The sequence below is a fragment of the Mucor velutinosus genome, assembly GCF_035048745.1.
Source record: "Mucor velutinosus strain NIH1002 chromosome Unknown tig00001575, whole genome shotgun sequence".
Taxonomy (NCBI): domain Eukaryota; kingdom Fungi; phylum Mucoromycota; class Mucoromycetes; order Mucorales; family Mucoraceae; genus Mucor; species Mucor velutinosus.
The window spans coordinates 485386-506270 of record NW_027041916.1 but is presented as its reverse complement, the minus strand read 5'-3'; the positions used below and the strand labels follow the sequence as shown (position 1 = coordinate 506270).

General features: G+C 43.8%; 4 protein-coding genes across 4 annotated transcripts; 3 read left to right on the top strand and 1 right to left on the bottom strand.

The window, feature by feature from the left end:
- Positions 1 to 959: 959 nt before the first annotated feature.
- ATC70_013414 (uncharacterized protein) lies at positions 960 to 2048 on the top strand (the record flags this gene model as incomplete). The annotated part of the gene is made up of 5 exons (XM_064832578.1): positions 960 to 1104; positions 1163 to 1288; positions 1355 to 1535; positions 1590 to 1764; positions 1818 to 2048. The coding sequence occupies 5 exons, from the start codon at positions 960 to 962 to the stop codon at positions 2046 to 2048; spliced, it is 858 nt and encodes a 285-aa protein (XP_064678837.1).
- Positions 2049 to 2148: 100 nt separating this feature from the next.
- Positions 2149 to 4021, top strand: ATC70_013413 (uncharacterized protein; the record flags this gene model as incomplete). The annotated part of the gene is made up of 5 exons (XM_064832577.1): positions 2149 to 2613; positions 2675 to 2804; positions 2880 to 2944; positions 3000 to 3156; positions 3213 to 4021. 5 exons carry the CDS (start codon positions 2149 to 2151, stop codon positions 4019 to 4021), a joined length of 1626 nt encoding a protein of 541 aa, XP_064678836.1.
- A 2264-nt stretch (positions 4022 to 6285) lies between these two features.
- On the bottom strand, positions 6286 to 7880 carry ATC70_013412 (uncharacterized protein; the record flags this gene model as incomplete). Its single annotated transcript, XM_064832576.1, has 6 exons — positions 6286 to 6412; positions 6465 to 6682; positions 6744 to 6868; positions 6927 to 6975; positions 7039 to 7281; positions 7344 to 7880. The coding sequence occupies 6 exons, from the start codon at positions 7878 to 7880 to the stop codon at positions 6286 to 6288; spliced, it is 1299 nt and encodes a 432-aa protein (XP_064678835.1).
- Positions 7881 to 11090: 3210 nt separating this feature from the next.
- Positions 11091 to 20255, top strand: ATC70_013411 (uncharacterized protein; the record flags this gene model as incomplete). The annotated part of the gene is made up of 6 exons (XM_064832575.1): positions 11091 to 12216; positions 12274 to 13104; positions 13158 to 15627; positions 15686 to 17785; positions 17848 to 19916; positions 19978 to 20255. The coding sequence occupies 6 exons, from the start codon at positions 11091 to 11093 to the stop codon at positions 20253 to 20255; spliced, it is 8874 nt and encodes a 2957-aa protein (XP_064678834.1).
- Between the last annotated feature and the right edge of the window lie 630 nt (positions 20256 to 20885).

The window sequence follows — 20885 nt, the reverse complement described above, 5'->3', positions numbered from 1 at the left end:
GGTCCTTCAGAGAGCAGTAGTTACAGATTTGGGCAGTCTCCTTTGCTACTGCTGACGGATCCAAGCTCCAAACGTGGTCGTCGCTACTGAAGAAACCACAATACCTTAAACTGCTTATGGCTGGATTTGTCATTACATTCAGCTATTTGGTAAGCCTTTACACACTTTGTTTATCTTATTTACATGACTTATACATTGTATACAGATAACAACTGTTTTAGAATGTTCTCAAATACTAAACAAAAACTTGAAGCTCATGCTTATTTATTGTCGAGTTGAATGCTTGGGTAAAGATAAACTTATCTGCAATCATGTCAGCTGTCCGTGCAGTGTCCAGTTTGGCTATCTATTAGTAGTACATCAATGACAAATTAGGTCGCATCAACTGTTTGTTTGTTTGCACCTTTCGTTGTGGTGTATTCAGTTTATCTGTGTGTGTGTGGGGCTCACAGCAATGCAGCCATTTAGATCTATGTTGCACTATATGCTTTTGTTGTTGCAGAATACATTATAATCTTGTTTGGTGTTGTATTTCCACAAGCAGCGTGTTACGAAAGCATCACAGCAGCAAACAGCTTGCCACATTTGACAAATTTACTATCACCACGTACTCTGATCCATCCAATTATGCCGAATGGTATTGTGTGAAATGATTTGTTGATGGCTGTAGGTGGCTTGTTCTGTCTACTTTTGCGTATTATTCTATGTGATTGAAATCCCATTTATCGAGATCTAGATGGCGCCCTCCCCCACACACATTGGACACACACACACACACACACACACAAAAGACCCAGTCCAGGATCACACAAAAAAATACAAGCGCATGACGCACCGCATACACTCTTCTCCATTGATTCCAATCATCGTTTCAACTTGTAACATCATAAAAAAATTCTCCTCTCTTTCTTTCATTTTTCTTTTTACCTTTTCTTATCTCTCCACACACACGCAGCTAAATGTCTGAACATCAGGCACACGACTTGATCTTGCAAGCCGAAAAGAAGTTAAATAGCTGGACCTGGTTTAATTCCACCAACAAGCAAGAAGATGCAGCTGAAATATACGAGAAGGCTGGAAACACGTTTAAGCTGGCGCAAAGATGTTTGTTTATTTTTCTAATCTTGGAGCTGAACCATGCACTGATAGCGTCTGTTGTTAGGGCAAGATGCTGGCAACGCATACTTTAAGGCAGCAGAACTGTACAAAACCGCACCTGATTTGCAATACGAGTCGTCCAAATCATTTGAAAACGCAGCCAAATGTCTCAAACGCATGGATGCCCGAGGTATGTGAGCTTGCACACGAATACCGTCTCTCTTGTGGCTGACAGCGGTCCATCTCGCCTCTGCAGCTGCCATAGATGCATTGCAATGTGCCATTCAAGTGGACAAGGAATCAGCCAATTTCAGAAATGCAGCAAAGCATCATCAGGAAATAGCCGAAATCTATGAATCTGAAATCATTGATCTGAATGGAGCCAAAGACAACTGGGAGCAAGCAGCCAACCTCTACATGGCCGATGATTCACCAGCGTAAGTTGTGTTGTGGGTTCTGCATAAATTGTGTTTGCTGAAACCGTACAATAGGATGATCAACAAATGTCTGCTAAAGGTGGCACACTTTGCAGCTCAACTAGAACAATACACTGTGGCCATTGACAACTTTGAGCGAGTAGCCACAGATTCAATGGACAACCAGTTGACGAAATGGTCGATAAAAGAGTACTTTTTGAAAGCAGGGCTATGCTCCATGTGCATTGGGGTGAGTTGTACTCTGCGGTTTCTTGTAGCGCGCTATACTCATTGCATATGTAGGACACTGTGAAATGCCATCAACTACTCGATAAATACTGTGCCGTGGATTTATCGTTTGAAAATACCCGAGAATATCAATTCTTATTAGGCATTTTGGGCTGTATCGAGAACAACGATCAGGACCTGTTTAGCCAGAAAGTGTTTGAATTTGACCAAATGACCAAGTTAGATAACTGGAAAATTAGCATACTGTTGAAAATTAAAAAAGCCATGGATCTATCCATAGTGTAATATGACGATTTGAAACAAAAAATTGTATTTAATTGGCGTTTCACATTTTGAGTTTTTTCTTTTTCTCTTCTTTTCTTCTTTCTCATCTCTCGCTGCCTCAATGTCGAGTTCAAGCAACCACTCATCATCCAGACATAGACCTTCCTTGTCCTCCAGCTCGATCCCCATGCCACCACCAGAATCTCACTCGCCCACGCACCCCACACACTTGAATCCACCTCAAGATCTGCTGTCTGTCAACCGTCCAATGTCAATGTCAGAGCGACGAAATTCGCAATCTCAACTATCCTCAAGTGCACCCTCATTTGGATCTTTTCTGAACGGACAGAATCCAGTGCACAATGACCAATCATCCAATCGTAGCAGCACGAGCTCCAACAGACAGGATAGTAGAAGAAACAGCACAGCTCAGAGAAGGGAAAGTGTCGCCAACTCCCACTCGTCCATGTTGACGATTGAATTTGACGGTGGCAACCATGTCATTGTACGCCCCAACCGCATCGTTCGAGGAAAAGTAGTGTTGAATCTATGCGAGCGTATCCATGTTATGAGAATTAGAATCAAGGTAAAGGCGCATGTGTTTGTTGAGTGGGATTAATGTGTGTAACATGGCATGATGTCTGTAGTTTCGCGCAGAGGAGGCTGCCATGGTCAAAGTGGATGAAGGCGGCGCGGATGGCAAAGGCGAATGGGTTCATGAGATGATTACAACCTACTTTGAAACTGAATGGAAGTTGCATGGCCAAGAAGTTTCCCGTATGTAGCACTTTTACACAACACTAAAAATGACGTGATGGCATCGGTACACAAAGATTAACTCTAATGCTTTAGCTTATTCGCAATGCGCTTGGGACGAAATCGAGCCTGGGCACTATGAATATCCATTTGCATTAAAGGTACGTAATAGGCTGGATAGAGCGCTTGGCATAGTCCTGACCGGATTCATGGCAGTTTCCAAATGTCAACTATCCTCCTTCAATGGAAGAGCCTGCTGGTTTTGGTATCCGTTATATTTGGACAGCACAAGCAGATGGACCCGCTCTTCAATCCGGATTAAAGAGCAGAGAATACATTACACCTTATAGACCCATCATTGTATCGATTGCGGGTAAGTTGTTGCAGACGTGTATGCCTTCTCGGGAGAGGCTAATTCTTTGCCAACAGACAAGGAATGGGTATACAAAACGACACTCATGAAGGACAAGAAACAAGCTTTAGCCGAAGTACAGGCAAAACTATACAAACAAACCTATTGCCCGGATGAACCATTCAAAATGCAGCTCAACATGATGATCCTCCATTCAGACTCAAAGATTACAAGCCTCGTTTATCGATTCCGTAAGCATCATGAAGGCAAGATGCTGGTTCAACAAGGCACAGCATTCCGAGAGAACATCAGGACTGTGATCCAAGATGCAGTAACACTTCCGTCTACATCTGATCTGACTCAACTATCAGAAACCATCAAATTCGATGTCCCCACTCGACTTGTGTCACCCTCCTTCTTATCGCGCCATACTCGAGTTCACTATGATCTTTGCTTTCAAGTCACCATCGAGCAAGGGCATTTGTTTAAAACAAGCCATGTCAATGAATTCGCTATTCCTATCACTATTGCCAACTTACCCTACGATCAACTACTTCGCATCCCAGATTTAACCGCCATCCAACATTATCGCCAGTCCACTGAATGTCCTCTGTTCTTTGATCCAGAGCTAGAGGAGCCTCCAGCGCCTCAGGGACTACCCAGCGAACTGATTGGACCCTTGACAGCTGCATTGACGAGTCCAAACTCCTCTGAAGAGCAACCGCCTAGTTATTTCAGTCTACCCGAATTACCTCCGCAATTCGAATTGAGGAAGGAGAGAAAGGAAAGAACGGTATTTATGACAAGGCAAGCTCGTGGTGCTTATCATGGTCAGGAACTGGGCGAAGCTACCATTATTCCTGGACTGTTTGACGAGGATTGGTAGATGTAGTATTAGTAGACACATTGTATTTTCTGTATATTAAAATCTTACTATCTCGAAAATTCACAGTTATGAATCTTTTCGAGAAACTGCTGTCATCATCGTAAAAAAAGATTGTTAAATACGTTGGTAAAGCTCCACCAGCAACGAACCCCATTTGTTTATTAGGCCAATGCAATCTTTGTAGGGTTCTTTTCTTTTCTTCTCCAACTCATTCTCCAAAGACTTTGACCTATCTGAACAAACCCTCATTTGGTAAAGATATTTGCTTATTACAGCTACTAATTTTATGGATAAGAATTGGGGTTTGTTATCATTGAGCTTGCCAATCCTGAGAATGGCCGTTGTAATGTCTTAGAATGCATTATGTTTTTAGATACGTCGGATTCAATCTGGGTGCTAGTAGGAATTTTTGCTCGAGAATCATCAAGAACCTATTCAAAGCATCTGTTTTAGTGTTGATTTATCAGTGATGCCCTGTTTTTTTAAACAGGGTATGCGAGCAGAACACGCCTCAGCAAGTTTAGCGTTTTATTTAGCTTTTTTCATATGCAATCAGGTCAAGCCAGGAAGATATGAAAGCTGCAGATGAAAGAACCAAGGAAGAGATCTCGGCGACGATGCATTATTCAAGTTTCCAAAGAAAGAACGCTCCTGGCCATCTACGCAAGCTTGAAAGCCGGCGATTAATAGAAGCTCGCAAGTGGGCGATTTGTTGAAGACATAATGCTGAAGACTATGCAAAATTCTATACGTGATCATCCCGTCTTTTCATTCCTCCTGAATCCCTCAGATAGCCTGTGGAGATCTTCCAAATCCAAGTGCTTCAAACAGGCGGAATCACAAGAAATCAAAACGTACCAAAGCAAACCCTTGCCAGCTATACAAAACGCTTTACAAGACGACATTATATCTTTTGATAAAAACCTAGGCATGCCATCAATAGAGGTACATGATCAAACTGATGAGACGAAATTCCAATCATCAATTTGAAAACCGATGGGCATAACAACCATCAATTTTGACGGAATTACGATTTCTATATGGAGTGTAACTTTCTGCTAGAATCAATTCCTGTTGTTATAGCAGTTTCAAAGCTATTCCTGTACCAGCCAGATGTCGATTTTAATGCTCTTTCAGAAGGGGCCCTACTTCACAGAGTTTCGAGATTCATCTACATCCGTTTTGATGATGAAAAGATAAATACGAGGCTCCGGGAATGCTCAAGCACAGCAACATCACATGGAAGGAGCCAAGAAGAGGCCATTAAAGCAATTTAGAGGAGACAGCGGAAGAGCATGGGTATCAAGACAGATATTATGTTCGAAGGTCGTGGAGGGGAGCTGGGCAACTGCAAACTGGGCAAGGCAGATGACATTCAATCCAACGACAGGTATTTCGATAACGGTTTTGTAAACCTTTAGATTTCTGGTTATGGGTAAGTTTTTCTACCTCTAGATCCACCGACTGATTTGTGATTGTACCCAGGGCTAAAAATTAAATGGCTGTTGATTGCCGATATGCCTGCTGGAAATTTGATATCAAGGAATTACAAGAAACGAAGAATTGTGTCACCCAAGATACTTTGATGCTGTCGCTCCTGACTTTTTGCTCCTGCAAGAGCTTGCTTGGATTAGGGAGAAGCTGATGATGAACACTGTTGCCGCAGACTTGGTATATGTTTTCCTTTGAAAACTCTCAAGATGTTTGAATAACAGGTTTATTTGCGTATAAGCTGCGGTGCAGAGCAGATGACAACCACATCATCTTGCCGTTCTCCTTTGCCCTTTAACGATTATAACGCTAATATTCCTCAATTATTCTTTATAATTAAGCAACATATGTAATTGTTCTAGTAGTATGTAAACACTCTACAAGATTAATTAAACATGTTGTAGAGCATCTGACACAGCTCAGACTTGTCACGGAATTGTCTAATGCCGCTTGAGGCAACATTTCCTTTTCTTGTAGGATATGCACTGCACATTTAGGCCATTCTGGGCTCAATCAGAAAGCAGAAGAGCATTTGTATTTGAGAATCGATAAACGATTTATTACAACAATGTTAGAATACAAGCTGATACAGCTATTCGATTATGTCCACTTGGAATGATGGGCAATATGTCGCAAATTGCATCTTGTTCGTACGTGCACGTTCTTGCAACTGTCTCTCATATCTACAAACATTCCACAATATTGCGTAATTTGATGTGGTAACCCACAAGGAAAAAGTTGCATGTTTATTAGATCTTCCCTTTCTTTACTTTTTAGTTCCAACCCCAAACTTCTTTGACCCATTGTCCTAAATCCATATGCACATTTGTCCATTTTGCGATGAAAGGGTGTTGTAACATACGAGCAGGCGTTGGGCGGTAATTAGGATCCTTGGTTAAACTATGCAAAGGTAAGTCATTTGCAAGCAGAGCCTTGTCTAAATGGGACTTACCAAACAGCCACAAAGTTTTTACACTCGTCCGAGATATGGCTTCCTTGAATTTCTGGCACAGGCTGACGCACAATGAAGTCAAGCAGCTCAAAGATGGAAAGATGAGGTTGATCTGGAGGTGGTAGAGCAGGTCTATTTTGCGACACTTCAATTAGGGTCAAACCCAGTGACCAGATGTCGGATTGTACAGCATAGGCATTGCCCTGAATACGCTCAGGCTATGGATTCAGGAGCTTCTGTTAAAAATAGCCCCCCAATGTTGATATGTCTTATACTTACAGCCATATAGTACTGGGTTCCTGTAAACGTCTGTGCGACAGAATTGATCAATTCACCAGAGACACCAAAATCGCAAAGTTTAATCTCTCCTTTTCGTGTCACCAATATATTAGACGGTTTAATATCTATTTATAATACATTACATAAATGATATTGAAATAGAATACATGCGTCCTCTCATACCTCTATGGATCACTCTTTTTGAATGCAAATAAACGAGACCTCTGCAGACCTATTCACATTCAAACATTGAATACAACGCTCTTAGCCATAAAATCGACCACACTGATCCTACCGATTCTGCAATGCGCTCAAGCACTGGCTCGCCAATGACACCTCCTAGATCTCTTGCTCTTTTATAAATGTCCTCCAAGCTTCCAGCTTCACAGTACTCCATACATAACGAAACAGTAGTATCCCCATCGTCTAAAAATACACCATAGAATGAGACAATGTAGGGCGAATCACACGTCTTGAGGAATGCCAACTCGCGTAGAATTTGACGCTGAACAGCTGGGTCGGGCTCAGTGGAGATGGACTATCATGTCGATATAGAGCATTTAGACAACTTTGCTTTTCCCGTAACCAACAGCAACAAACCTTCTTTGCCATGACTAACTGAGTTGGCTTATGCAATACTTTACGCACGGTACCTGCCGCACCTTCGCCCAATCTTGATAATGTCTCGAGATCCTCCGCTGTTAGTTCCATAAAGTGTGAATTAGGCTCCAGTACTTGCTGGCTTGTGTTTATAGAAGGTGGAGGAAGAGGGGCTTCACGCAATACTGGGATATCTTGATTTTTTATGTCTTGTTGTTGTTGCTGCTGTTGTTGATGAAGATGTTGTTGAGACACTGATGGTGGTAAAGTGGATTGCAAGTAAGAAGCAGCTAGCGAGGTCTCCTCCTCTTCTGCAGGCTGGCTGCTGTAGTTGTCTCCATTATTTCCATTGACGATATTACCAATTTGTTCTCGGAATCTAGTGTTGGACTGAGAGGTACCGAGATACGATGAGGATGAATTGGGTGATGGCGAGGAGGAAGAAGCGGGCTGAAGGTGCTTGGATGTTAAGCGAAGTCCAGGCTTACGTTTACCAGATTTTGGCTGACCTAGAGTCATTTCGGGTGTAAGTGACATGGTTGAGTATTGATTGTATGTATAAAAGTTGCTGGCGAGAAAGAAAGGGAGACTAAGAGAAGAAACTAAAAAGAATCTATATGAGGATGCTCGGGTTTCCTCCCGTTTTTCGTTGCTATTGCTTTGGTGCGGTAGGAGTCACGACCATAAATTGGCATCATCTTGCAACATCTTCTCATCTCACTTCATGTACGGATAGGACTGCATTTGGCTCTTATAGCTACCCAAACGGCAGTAGAAGCTTTGATCGCGATAAGTTGCTAATGTGACAACCACGCTTGGCCGTACTTTATTGATTTGATGTGGTATATCAGTTAGCAATGTTATAAATATGCTTTTGGCGGGGCTAGATGGCGAGTGACACAATGAAACACCAGATATTAAATCATCTTATTGAAGCTATTAGCTATTTTTGCCATTTTACACAGCATATGTTGGTTGGAAATGCTTAAAATCATTGATTGGCAAGCTACATGTAATTGCAGTGGACTGACATTATTGCCAGATAATTACACTTGCTTGATTTTATTGCGAAAGAACGTATACTCCAAGAAAAAGTTTGATTTTTGAATTGTTCTCCATTGCTAGGACGTAGTATGGCTGCTATGCAACGTACATGAAATTTTTTGACCTAGCTGATAGAGGTGCAGTTGTTTGATTTGTCTTGAGCAGCGCCAAATAATTCAGATATAAAAACACTCTGATAACATTTTCAGTCAGTTCACTCGTTATAGAGTGTCAAATGGAAAGAGCATTTATCTTTGCAAAGATTGTGCCTGATTAAAATGACCCATTCAAAAAGTTGTAGATGGTTTTGTAGCATCTTTACAGTAGCATTTTGTGAATGAGTAAGCACTAGCAGTGTGCTGTCATTTGATTATTTGGATAATGCAATTGATACAGCAGTGTGCCGTGTATCAATGTGTACAGATCAGTCTGGCAAATCATCGAGAGAAGGCTGATATACCGAGTTTCGTGGCAGCAGAACGTGCTATGCTACATGGACATACCTTCTGGGTTGACATGATGCTATGCAAATCGAGCAAATTCACATTGTGATAGATGATAAGGATGAAAGAAAAGCGGATGCTCATGCAATCAATTTCCATTTCCCCCCTCCTTTTTCAAGCTTGATCACCGTAACCATCGTGCGTCTATCAGTTGAGCGCTACATCTTGTCGTTATGGTACAAGGATGGCCATCTTCAACGTCATCACCCTTATCAGCATCTACTCGAAAAGTAAACACTTGTTATCATATTACGAATCCTTTATGATCCAAATATTATGTTCCCAATATATTGCCGCTATGTTTAATAAACAAAAACATCTTCAATATATGTATACTAGCCGATCTATCTCGCTACGCTTGATGTCGGCGTCGCCCTGTGGGCTTTCGCCAAAGACATTTTAAATCAGATATTATAACATTTTGGTATATCAATTAGGTTTTATACAACCAATTATTATTAGTTAGTAAAAGAAAGATTATATCAGAGCCAGGAGGAGGAGAGGAGGTCTCTCCCTCAGCATTCTTTTGCTTACGCTGATATCAAACAAAACCTACTATTGGGACAAGGTGAAAGAAGATTCAAGTTTATTATGCAGCATTTGTACATCACAATCGCCATTTTCTGACAATAGAATTGTCATATCATTTGCTGCTGCTAATGCTCTTAGTAATGAGATAACGACATAAAGCTGGCTATGTGTAAATACAGGACTTTAGTAAGATCTACAGCAACTTTCTTCAAATATTGTCATTGCAAAAGGCACCTTTATAAGGAAAATTTCAAAAAAATATTTGCGTTAAGCAATTACCCTTTCAATTCCATGGTTCCGATTTAATCAGTACCGCAATTATCATTGCAACCATCAGAAAGGCATTTAGGCCAGCCAGCAGCAGCAAGCCGCCGCCGCCAAAATTAATTCAAACGCAGCTTTTTTTTTTTTTTGCTCAAGATTGGACAGATATTGTTTTTTTTTTCGACTTCTTTAATCTATTTTGTGAGATCCGACTATAAAATTGCAATGATTACACTATGCTTTCTAATACATTCTTGGAGTACTTCTCAAGGCGATTCCAATGGTGCTAACTGTAATAGGTGTTTTGAATGAAAATATTGAGCAATATGGTAAAATATGAAATGATGTTTTTTACAAAAATAGCCAGATTTTACATATGAAAACCTCATAAAAGTGGTTTCAGAGGTTGCTTTGAATTGAGAGAAACATTTTGGTGTGATATATACCATAGTAAAAGTCTTCATTTTAGAGGTGAAAAACGCGATCGTTTGAGTTTCGATGAAAAGCATGAGGTACCCCCTCGTGCTTTTTGGTCGATTTTTGGCCATGTTTTTTTTTGATCCCAAAAAGTTGAGCAAAGGTGTCAGGAAGTTACTATTAATCAAGTACAATTGTTTGGCGTCATTCCGGTGGCTCAGAAAGATCTACCGGTCAAGGTATGAAAGCTTGAAAGCTGTCAAATTTGGTTATGTATTGCTTTATAGAGTGTATTTCCAGGGCATAAATCACATCTTTGGTAGCTGCAATTTATTGGAAAGGCAGTTCTGTAGCTCGAGCAATTTATAATTCGAATAGGTGGCATATTTGATCTTGGTAAAGCTGATTCATGCAAATTTTGATGCGCTATGTTGCTGGTAAGCTTATTAATAATGGATATGAAAAACCGAATTTGCTGCTTGAATACTATGGCTTTGCACCTTTGCCGGTGGTTTTATTCACCTTGTACGGCACACAATTCTTTAAAATTTTGGAAGAATATGATTTGTTTGTCTACTTTTTTTTTGAATGTTTTGCAGTATATATATTAGATCTTGATATAGCTTAGACTGGAGTAGTAGACAATCAATATAAAGTTTCTTGTCAATGCTCCACCAGACATTTGTTATAAGCAAATCCATGTACCATATTCATAAATGTAAATCTGCTCAAATTGCATAGAGATGGCTTTGCTCATACTCTACACAAAGTCGCCAAAAGATCCAATAATACACTAGTCAAACCAACGGAAATGCATAGTAGCATGAAACAGACAATGCAGCATTTGCCAATGTCCACTGCACCAATCGACTGGTTGCAGAGTGAAATCCAACCTGTGACGTGTAGGAAGAGGCAAGCTATTATTACACCAGAACATGTTTCTTTGTTCAGGATTTGTTCTCATTTTCTTTCTGCATTTTCTTTCATAATGGAGCCCTTTGATGAATGCAACTTTAAGCCTCAAGTAGAGCCGCCCAAGGACGAAATAAAAGTAACTAATGTACCAGAATCGATTCCATTACTACAATCATCTGAAAGGGCGAATGCAGCGCCTGTCACTGTGAGCGCTATAACAACTGCCGCAGAGATGATAGCACCACCACCTCCGTCTACCTCCTGCGCCAAGCTCAAAAGCGTTCCTATTCCACAACCTCTCATTTTGAAAAGACGCACCAGCAGATCCTCCATCTCCTCTACAGATGAGCATCATGATCCATCCAGGCTAAATGCCACTCCTGTGCAAACACATTTCTTTGCTGCTGCCAACGAGAATAATTATCCTACTTCACCCACAGGCTCTATTTCAGGAGGAGATTTATCGTATCGAAGATCATTTGTAACAACAGCAACAGCAGACGTCGATTATGGCAGTAGTCCAGGAAGCGAATCCAACGATATACCCCAAAGCTCCATTATTTATCAGCATCCACAAGCAGTGCGCTCGCCTCCTCCAGCTACATCGACATCTACATCGTCATTTTCACCGAGATATTCGAGCCCTCCTGCTGGCAGTGGAGGAAAATACATGGTCAGATCTAAACGAGCGAGCTGGATCGACGGTTCATCCTCCATGACACCGCATGATTCGACACCCTCCACGCCCCTAACTCAACCATCCACCACAACGGACATGGCAAGAGCAGCAGCACCCACCAAATCCATCATGATTCCACCACTCGGTCTACCCAAACCGTTGCAGAACCAAGCATTAGCGTCTTCGGATGACAGTTCTTTGAAATCAGGCTCCCTATCCAAGCTGCGGGAGGACAGACAGCAGCAATACCAGACGCCCAAACGAGAGAACTCTTTGGACAGTGGAGCACCTCTATCAGCATCATCCTCTACCACGGACAATTCAGCTCATTCATTCTTTCTCAACAAAACTCGAAAGCAGTCTGAAGATGCTGCTACTGGCGAGATGGAGGATGTGACATATGACAACAATAGCAGTAAAACGAGATCATCCGTGCACGAGAGAAAAGCGTCTGTATCGTCTATTGTCACTGATTCAAGCTTGGCCAGCGAGGAAATGTATTCTCCATTGTCTTCTCCTCGTAAGTGTTTATGGATCATATGGATGCACCAACAATCTTGCTAACAGAACTTTGTAGATCGCTACAAAGCAGGTAGTCATACGAGTGTAGGAGGCAGTGGAACAGGCGCAAACAGCAGTGGAGGACACAGATCAGCGTCGGCATCTCCCCTAGTGACGCATACACTGACAAGCAGCTCGACGCCTCACACACCCTATGTAAGCTCACACAAAGCCAGACGAAGATCTTCCATGAGTATGCTTCGAAATATACCCAGCTCAGAGCTTGCCGATATCATCAGTGGGCACTCGCCCAATCCCATCTTGGAGACGCCACCTGCAGAGTTGCTGAGCGGCATGCAGCATCCACTGAACATGATGGATCGCACCACCACCACTACCTTGCCTGATGTATCCACCAGTGCGTCTACAAGCAGTGAAATCGCCGCCAACTCGTCTACTGTGTCTCCTTCTGTCGATGGTGTGCCCATCTACCAGCACTCATTGCACTCATTGTTGAGAAAGCAGCTTTCCAGCAAGAGGAGACCTATGCGAGATCGTCGATCCTTGCCGAATATTGATGGTAGACCTCAAGAAGCAGATAAGGATGTCGTGGAGATGAATTTAGATGCTGGACCATTAGCAGACATGTCTTTGCCCATGTACGACCATCACCACACCCCCAACACCATGGAAGACGAACTAAAGAGCCCCGTATACCCTGCCATGTTGCTGAACGAGTCTCAGTCCAGACCTGATGAGCACCAACAACAATCACCTGAAGCAGCAGCACCTGCTATACCCACCTTTGCACCCAATTCCATGAGCAGAGCATCCGCACCTGATATGGTCATCTACAATCCGATCAAGGACTACTTTAGTAGTGAACCCATTACAAGCATAGCTGCATGTAAGTAACATTCCTGAATATCATGGACTTCATGACTGACTATTTGATGATAGCTGCTGCCATTGACGGCAAGACGGGCGCATCGCAGCAACATCGACAGCCCATGCTGACATCCTCGTCCTTTTACGGAGCTGACTATTCAACGTACGGATCAGATGAAGATTACGCCAAAAAGCTGTTTATGTCTCGATCAGCCAAAGTCAAGAGATGGTGTAGTCTTAAAGTAGACGACTTGGAAGACAAGCTTCATTTGCGTTCGCATCATCGTCGTTCAAGCAGCGCTGCCAGCTCCAGTAGTGTCCCTGTGCGTGAAAGACGCTATTCTACAACCAATTTGACGCGCGTGCCTCGCGATGATTTCAATATGCCAACGATCCTTGTGACAACAGCAGATGGCTCTCTCGACAACGGCAATGACGCTGCCAACTACGACATGGTCAACAACATTCCTTGGGTGGACTGGCTGGAAGAATACAAAGTGATCAAGGCCAGAGAGATTAGGAGAAGGTCCTCCACGCAATACGATAGCATGTCAGATGTAGATTACACGGAATCGCGCGGTGCCATCAAGGAGGCCAAGATGCCGTCGCCCTCCACATCCACCACCACCACTGGATCCCAACAAGGCTCTGTTGTCAATCGTGTCTTGTCCAACTGGTGGCACAATGTCAAGGTTGGCGCTGAACATTACTCGAAATCAAAACGTCAATCCAAAAGAAAGAGCTCTGACATCTCCACAGTGGATGAGATGAAGCAGCAGCCGCAGCAGCAACCTCAAAAGCAGCAACCACAGCCCTTGTGCTACACCTCCAGGCCTCCTCCTGCTTCCCCGTCCTCGACAAGCTTCCAAAAGCGAAACTCTCATAATTTGTCGTTGGATTTGCATGATTTACAGCACCCACTTGAAGGCAAGATAAAGCCGTTCGTTGTAGAGTCTAGTGCTTCTCCGTCCGGCAGCTTGCAAACCAACAATGTTGCCAACCGCCGATGGTCGTCTGCTGCTCATATGGAGACAGACAGCATGTCGCCCATGTCGCTACACAACGACAATAGCAGTGTCCAGTCCTCTGTGCCCGATAGTCCCTCTTCCTCTCCCTTGGCACACAGCAGCAGTAGGATCAATGTGCCACGCAATCCTATTACGCAAAAGAGCCTTGCTAAACGCGTAGGATACCGGTTCAATAACCCTGGCAATCGCATGGGCACCTTTGGCCAATTGAGTCATATCTTTGGCAGTACGCCAGATGGCAATGATCACAATGCCAGTGTGCGCATCCAACACTCAATCAAGTCTCGTCTGCAATTTGCAAAGGAAGCCTGTGATTTGGAGCTTCGTCAGATCATTGACGGACTGAATGAATACGTGGAGCGCGGGTTGCAGTATGTAGAGGATATGGACGTGTTATTGGAAGAAGGTGTTCGTTCTGTAGGCAGTTTAGATACGGAAGAAGAAGAAGAAGAACATCATGTTCCTCACCACCCACCTCATGTTTTAACAGCTGTTGCCTCTACTGCTACCAATCCAGTCGACCCCGAAAGCGCTTATACACGTCAACTACCCAGCGTCGTGGAGATTGACGAAACACCATCGCCACCCTCAGGTCACCAAGAACACCAAGAGCAACATCTGCATACATCACAGACACCAAGCACAAACAGTTTGCCTCACAAACGCAGCTTGTCATCTGCCATGGAAGAACACCGCATCTCTGATCAGCTGTTGCCGACTCCCAAGCAATTTGTAAGTTCTCCATCGCCTTCTACATTGCATGCGTCCATGCCTGTTGCAGCAACTGTAGTGCTGCCCTCCTCCACTCACCCTACCGCTGCCAATGAAGAAGGCAGCATTGGTATCAATACCAACTCCATGGTAGCATTCATCTCTGAAGACTCTTATTTGCCAACACCTTTTATTCTGACACTACAAGATTTGATATCCGTAGCACAAAATGTAATGGACACGTCGTTGGACGAGATTATCGACACCAGCGGTGTCTGTGCAGAAGCTGTAGCGAGAATTCAAAGCATTGGTGCTAAATGGGATATTCATCCGGAATGGCCTTGTCGTGAATGGTACGTGCGTCTGCTACTGGGTATCGCTGCTCTGAACCGTGTGGTGGAATGGTGGGCTGCTGAACGCGGGTTTTGGTCTAGTGCTTCAGGCACGGTCAACAACATGGGCATGTCTTCTGTGCCGCCTAGTGATACGGAAGGCGATGATATGGAGTCTGTCAGCAATCTCTCCAAAATGGATGAAACAGACGATGAGGATGGAAGAATGTCTTTAGATGAGAACAGTAGCCAGCCATCCAGAAAGACAGGCACCACCACCTTTAATGATGGTATGAGTCAAGATCCACGCCTCTATGGAGAGGAGCATGAAGCTATAGTTGATGAGCAGTTGGAGAGTCTGCAATTGCAGGAAGAAGCAGAGCGTAGTCAGAACTCTACCTTTATCATTGAACTGAGCCTGGGTACCACTGTGGTACAGTATGTGAGTCCTGTATGGTTTGAAGTTGTGGGGTAAGTTTGCATTGTGAGTCTGTCAGTGACGTTAGCGCTAACATCTGATAAAAACTAGATCTGATCCTCAGTCTGTGATTGGGCATAGTATCACTGAATTGCTATCCATGGATGATAACCAAGTATTCATTGCTGCCACGCAAGAACTGCTGGCGGATGATTCACATACAGTCGAAGTTCGTTTCCATGTCATTGGCAATGAAGGCATACAGATTGAGATGGAGGGCAAAGGCATGCTCATGTACAACCGAATGACGGGAGAGCCCAGTCATACCATGTGGGTCATGAAACCTGTCATCAATCGTCGTTGGTCCATCATTGACATATCCTTGACACCGAGAAACGAAAAGAAAGCAGCTTGGTTGAGTGAAAGTCCTGCTGAAGAAGGTGCTGATTATATGCGAGATGTCACTTATGACCAAGGCCAGATTATACAAGACAACAAGCCTATCACCATGGAGGAACATCGAGCCATGGTGCGCAATCGATCCAAATCCGAACCAGCCATCCATACGCCGCCTTTCTTACCAGCCAATGCGGCAGCTACAGCACAGTCTGAACAGCAAGAGGAACAGCAAGTGTTGGAAGGCATACCTGTGTCGCTTTCTAGTCTGATGGCATTGCCGCCTGTGTTGTGTAGAGTCTGTGAACGATGGGTAGTTGCTGCCTTTTTCGAGCAGCATTCCGAGCTATGTGTCGAGATTCATCAGAGCGAAATGGATGTCAATGGATGCAATGATAGTCTACTGGAACTGAAACACATTATTCACGAAAGAATGGAGGCGACAAAGCAAGAAATCAGCAATTTGGAGTCCAACACAGCCACCACGCTAGAGGAAGGAAAGAAACCTTTGGAGCGAGAAATGCTAGAGGATCACGATAGCGACAATGACTCCATCTTTGGTGATTGCCTGCCTCTGGACGCAGCCATTGAACCACTGGAAATGAAACAAGCAGAGCTTGGCCAATTCAAAGATTTGCTGGACATCATTGACGTAGCACTCAGTATCTCTATGCCTGGCAGCATTGAAGACGGCATTGAAAAGGACGACGAGGAAAACGACTCTGAGACTGAGGACGGCGAGCAATCACCCAGATCCAAAAACAAGATGGTGCAAATTCTGTACTGGAGACCGCCCACGTCAGACGATCCTATGATGACTACGCTGATCAAGGACACCGAAGACTTGACACGCGGCAAAGTGGATGCTGTGAACCGCATGCGTGATAGACTCCTGTACAACAGTCGTGCTAGAGCAGAGTTCCAAAAGAACACCAACCAGAACCCCAACTGGACCGAGTTTGTCTCTGAGTCTGTGGATGACAAGAAGTCTGCTGATGACCATGCTAGCCCCATTGAAGAGGCAGCAGCAGCAGAAGAAGAGCCAGAACAGAAGCCAGAACAAGAGCCAGAACAGCAGGAGGAGCAGCCCAAACAGTCTTCACATGCCAGAAGAAGCTTAATCAGCAGGATCAAGTCATGGCGACAGCGAAGATCCTCTGGTGTTGTTGGTAAATTGTCAAGGAGACTCAAATCCATCACACCTGATTCCACAAACACGCCTATCGTTGAGATGGAAACCATTGATACACCCATTGGGTCTCCTGGATTGCGGCCCAAGTTGGTCCCTAGCCTCAAGCAAGACCAATTATCCTCTGGATCAAGAACGCCCAACAGCAACGGTCCATCAACATCAGCATCAGCAGCAGACACACCGTCTAAATCGCCCATGTCTCCACTGCACGCACCTGTTGCATCTCGACCCACGTTTCCCAGCATCAAGGATTTCGACATTATCAAACCCATCAGCAAAGGTGCATTTGGCTCTGTCTTTTTAGCCAAAAAACGAACCACGGGCGATTACTATGCTATCAAGTTTTTAAAGAAATCTGACATGATTGCCAAGAATCAAGTGACCAACGTCAAAGCAGAGCGCATGATTCTCATGTCACAGACGGATAGTCCCTTTGTCACAAAACTCTACTACACGTTCCAGTCCAAGGATTACTTGTACTTGGTATTGGAGTACTTGAATGGTGGTGATTGCTCAGCGTTAATCAAAGTGATTGGTAGCTTGCCTGAGGATTGGACGCGTAATTATCTAGCAGAAGTGACATTGGGTTTAGAGTATCTTCAAAGCAAGAATGTCATTCATCGGTAAGGCGCAATTAGCCGTGGTATTTCAGTACAGCCCTAACGCTTCTTTTTTTTTTTACTAGTGACTTGAAGCCTGATAATTTGCTCATAGATCAAAATGGACATCTCAAGCTGACAGATTTTGGACTGTCTCGTATTGGTTTTTTGGATCGTCGTGTACGTGATGAGTTGACCAACGTAGCGTACCATGACCGTACTCAGCCCATCTCTCCTGCTCCATCTCGCTCAGGCACGCCCCCACAGTCCCCAGAAGATCAGCAGCAGCCCTCCACGCCCAATGGCGCATATCGACACTCGTATTTTAGTCTTTTATTTGACCAGCGTCAAGGCGGTAACACGCCCCAATCGACTTATTCTGGCACTATCAACAATGAAGATGCTATTATCAACCCTGCATCGCCTGAGCCAAGAATGAAGCATGAACAGCCCAACCCTGGCCATCGCCGACATGTGTCTGCTGCCTTGTCAGATACACTGGCTTCTGGTATTAGTTCAACAAGCATGGTAAAATCAGACAAGGGCAGAGAAGAAAGCTCTGCTACTGCTGCTGCCACACCAAGACAGGCTGTGGGTACACCGGATTATCTTGCACCAGAAAGTATCCTAGGTACAGGGCAAGATTCCATGGTAGATTGGTGGGCTTTGGGCGTCATTTGCTACGAATTTCTATATGGCATCCCTCCTTTCCATGCGGATACACCCGACAAGGTCTTTGAGAATATTTTGTCCAGGCGTATTGATTGGCATGAAGACGTGGTTCAGATTTCACCTGAGGCTCGTGATTTTATGGAGAGATTGATGACATTGGATCCACAGAAGCGACTTGGCTACAATGGCGCAGAGGAAGTCAAAGCACATCCCTTCTTCAAGAACATCAACTGGGACACACTGATGACTGAATCACCGTCATTTATACCGCAACCCGCTGATATGGAAGACACCGACTACTTTGACGCACGTGGTGCTACTATGCAGAATGCGCCAGATGAAGTCAATGTGATGGACCAGCAACACCTTGACGAATCCGCCAAAGCCCAAGTAGAGCGTGCAAAGGCCATCATTCGAGAACAGAACCCTGAGAACCTACCGCCCATGAGTGACAAGAAGAAGAAACGCAAGAGTAAATCAGATGGAAAGAAGCCTGCTATTTCTAGAGATGCAAAAGAAGATAATGCGAATGACGCAGCAGAAGAAGAAGGCGATGATTCAGACACTACGGACTTTGGTACATTCACTTACAAAAACCTACCTGTGTTGGAAAAGGCCAACGAAGACATGATTCGCAAGATTCGCCATGACAGCATCTCTGCCAATGCCATGACTGATCCAGCTACTGGCAAGCTGTTGCATCGCAAGTTCCCTGCCATATCAACCAAATCCAAGAGCAATTTATCGCATGAAGCAACCTCAGGTCAATGCACACCCACTGGTAGTAACTACAGTCCATCCACTGCCTCGTCTACGTGTGGTACGCCCTTGTCCATGTCGCCCTCCGTTTCCTCTAAACTCTGCATGGTATCTCCCCCATCCATTGGAGGTGGCGGACGACGACCCGCAGATTCTACCTTGCCTCATATACCAACAAAAATGTCTGATATCTCATCCGCATCTTCTTCCAAGGAAGGTACGCCACAAAGAACACGCTCCTTGTCTACGCCATCCATCGATCCTGCCAAAGCAGCCGCTGCCATTGCCGCTGTCGCTCATGCTCATTCAGGTTCACCATCATCCTCAGGAGGAGGAGGAGGAGGAGGTTCATTACAGAATCAACCACATCACTCACATCATTCACATCATCATCGCCCTGTAGTAGAAGATGCGGGTAATATAGACACAACACAAAAGCCTACTACGATCATCTCGCCCTTGAACAAGCCAGAACGTAAAAGCTCCTTACCAGCAGCAGCAGCATCCGCATCTCCAGCCGTATCACGCTCTACTGATCATAAATCAAAGCCTTTAGCATGTCTTGTAGCAGACGATAACCCCATCAGCTGTAAAATCATTGAAACCATTCTACAAATGTTGCATTGTCGATGTGTCATTGTCAGAAATGGTGCTCAAGCCATTCGTTCAGCCATGAGCGATGTGCAATACGATATTATCTTTATGGATATAAGAATGCCTATTAGTAAGTTGAAATACTATGCATGTCCAAGGTAGATGCCTAACCATGTGTTTTTATTGTGTAGTTGACGGTGAAACGGCAGCCAGAATGATCAAATCCACAAATAACAGTAATCGTGAAACGCCCATCATTGCTGTTACAGCTTATGAACGCACAGTGCAATTAGCAGGTGCATTTGATGATATTTTAAGCAAGCCAGTAACCAAGCATGTTATCTTGCAGAGGTTGAAACAGTATTGCAAGCATTATGGTGATGCACATGCGTCTACTTTTTCAGAGTCAGTGAAAGCAGCTCCTGTTGTGATGAGTGGTGATTCAGCGAGTATTGCAACACAACAATAAACTATTCGTATAGTGTACCCATTTTTACAGTGTCTGACGTTTTCATTACAAATCAAGTAGTAGTAGTAAATATCATATGGAGTAGGTTTTATTATCATGAATGTTCTACTGTATATCTAGTATACAACTAGCCAAACTATCTCGCTACGTTCGATGTCGGCGTCGCCCTGTGGGCTCTCGCCAAAAACATTTTAAATCAGATATTATAAAATTTTGGTATATCAAGTAGATTTTAAACAACCAAATATCAGTTAGTAAAAGAAAGGTTATATCATAATGTGAAAGAACGTTTACATTTTATGCAGCATTTGTACGCCACAATCGCCATTTTCTGATAATAGAATTGTCATATCATTCTCTGCTGCTGATGCTCTTAATAATAAGATGGCGACATAAAGCTGGTCCTAAGTAAATACAGGACTTGTGAAAGATCTACAGCGACTTTTTTTGAGACATTGTCATTACAAAAGGCACCTTCATGAGGCAGAGCTCCCCCAAAAAAAGCATTTGCGTAAAGTAGTTGTCCTTTCAATTCCATGATCCCCATTTATTCAGCATCACAATCCATCATTGTTGTCATCAAAAGAAAGGCATTTGGGTCAGCCGGCAGCAAGCCGCCGCCGCCAAAAT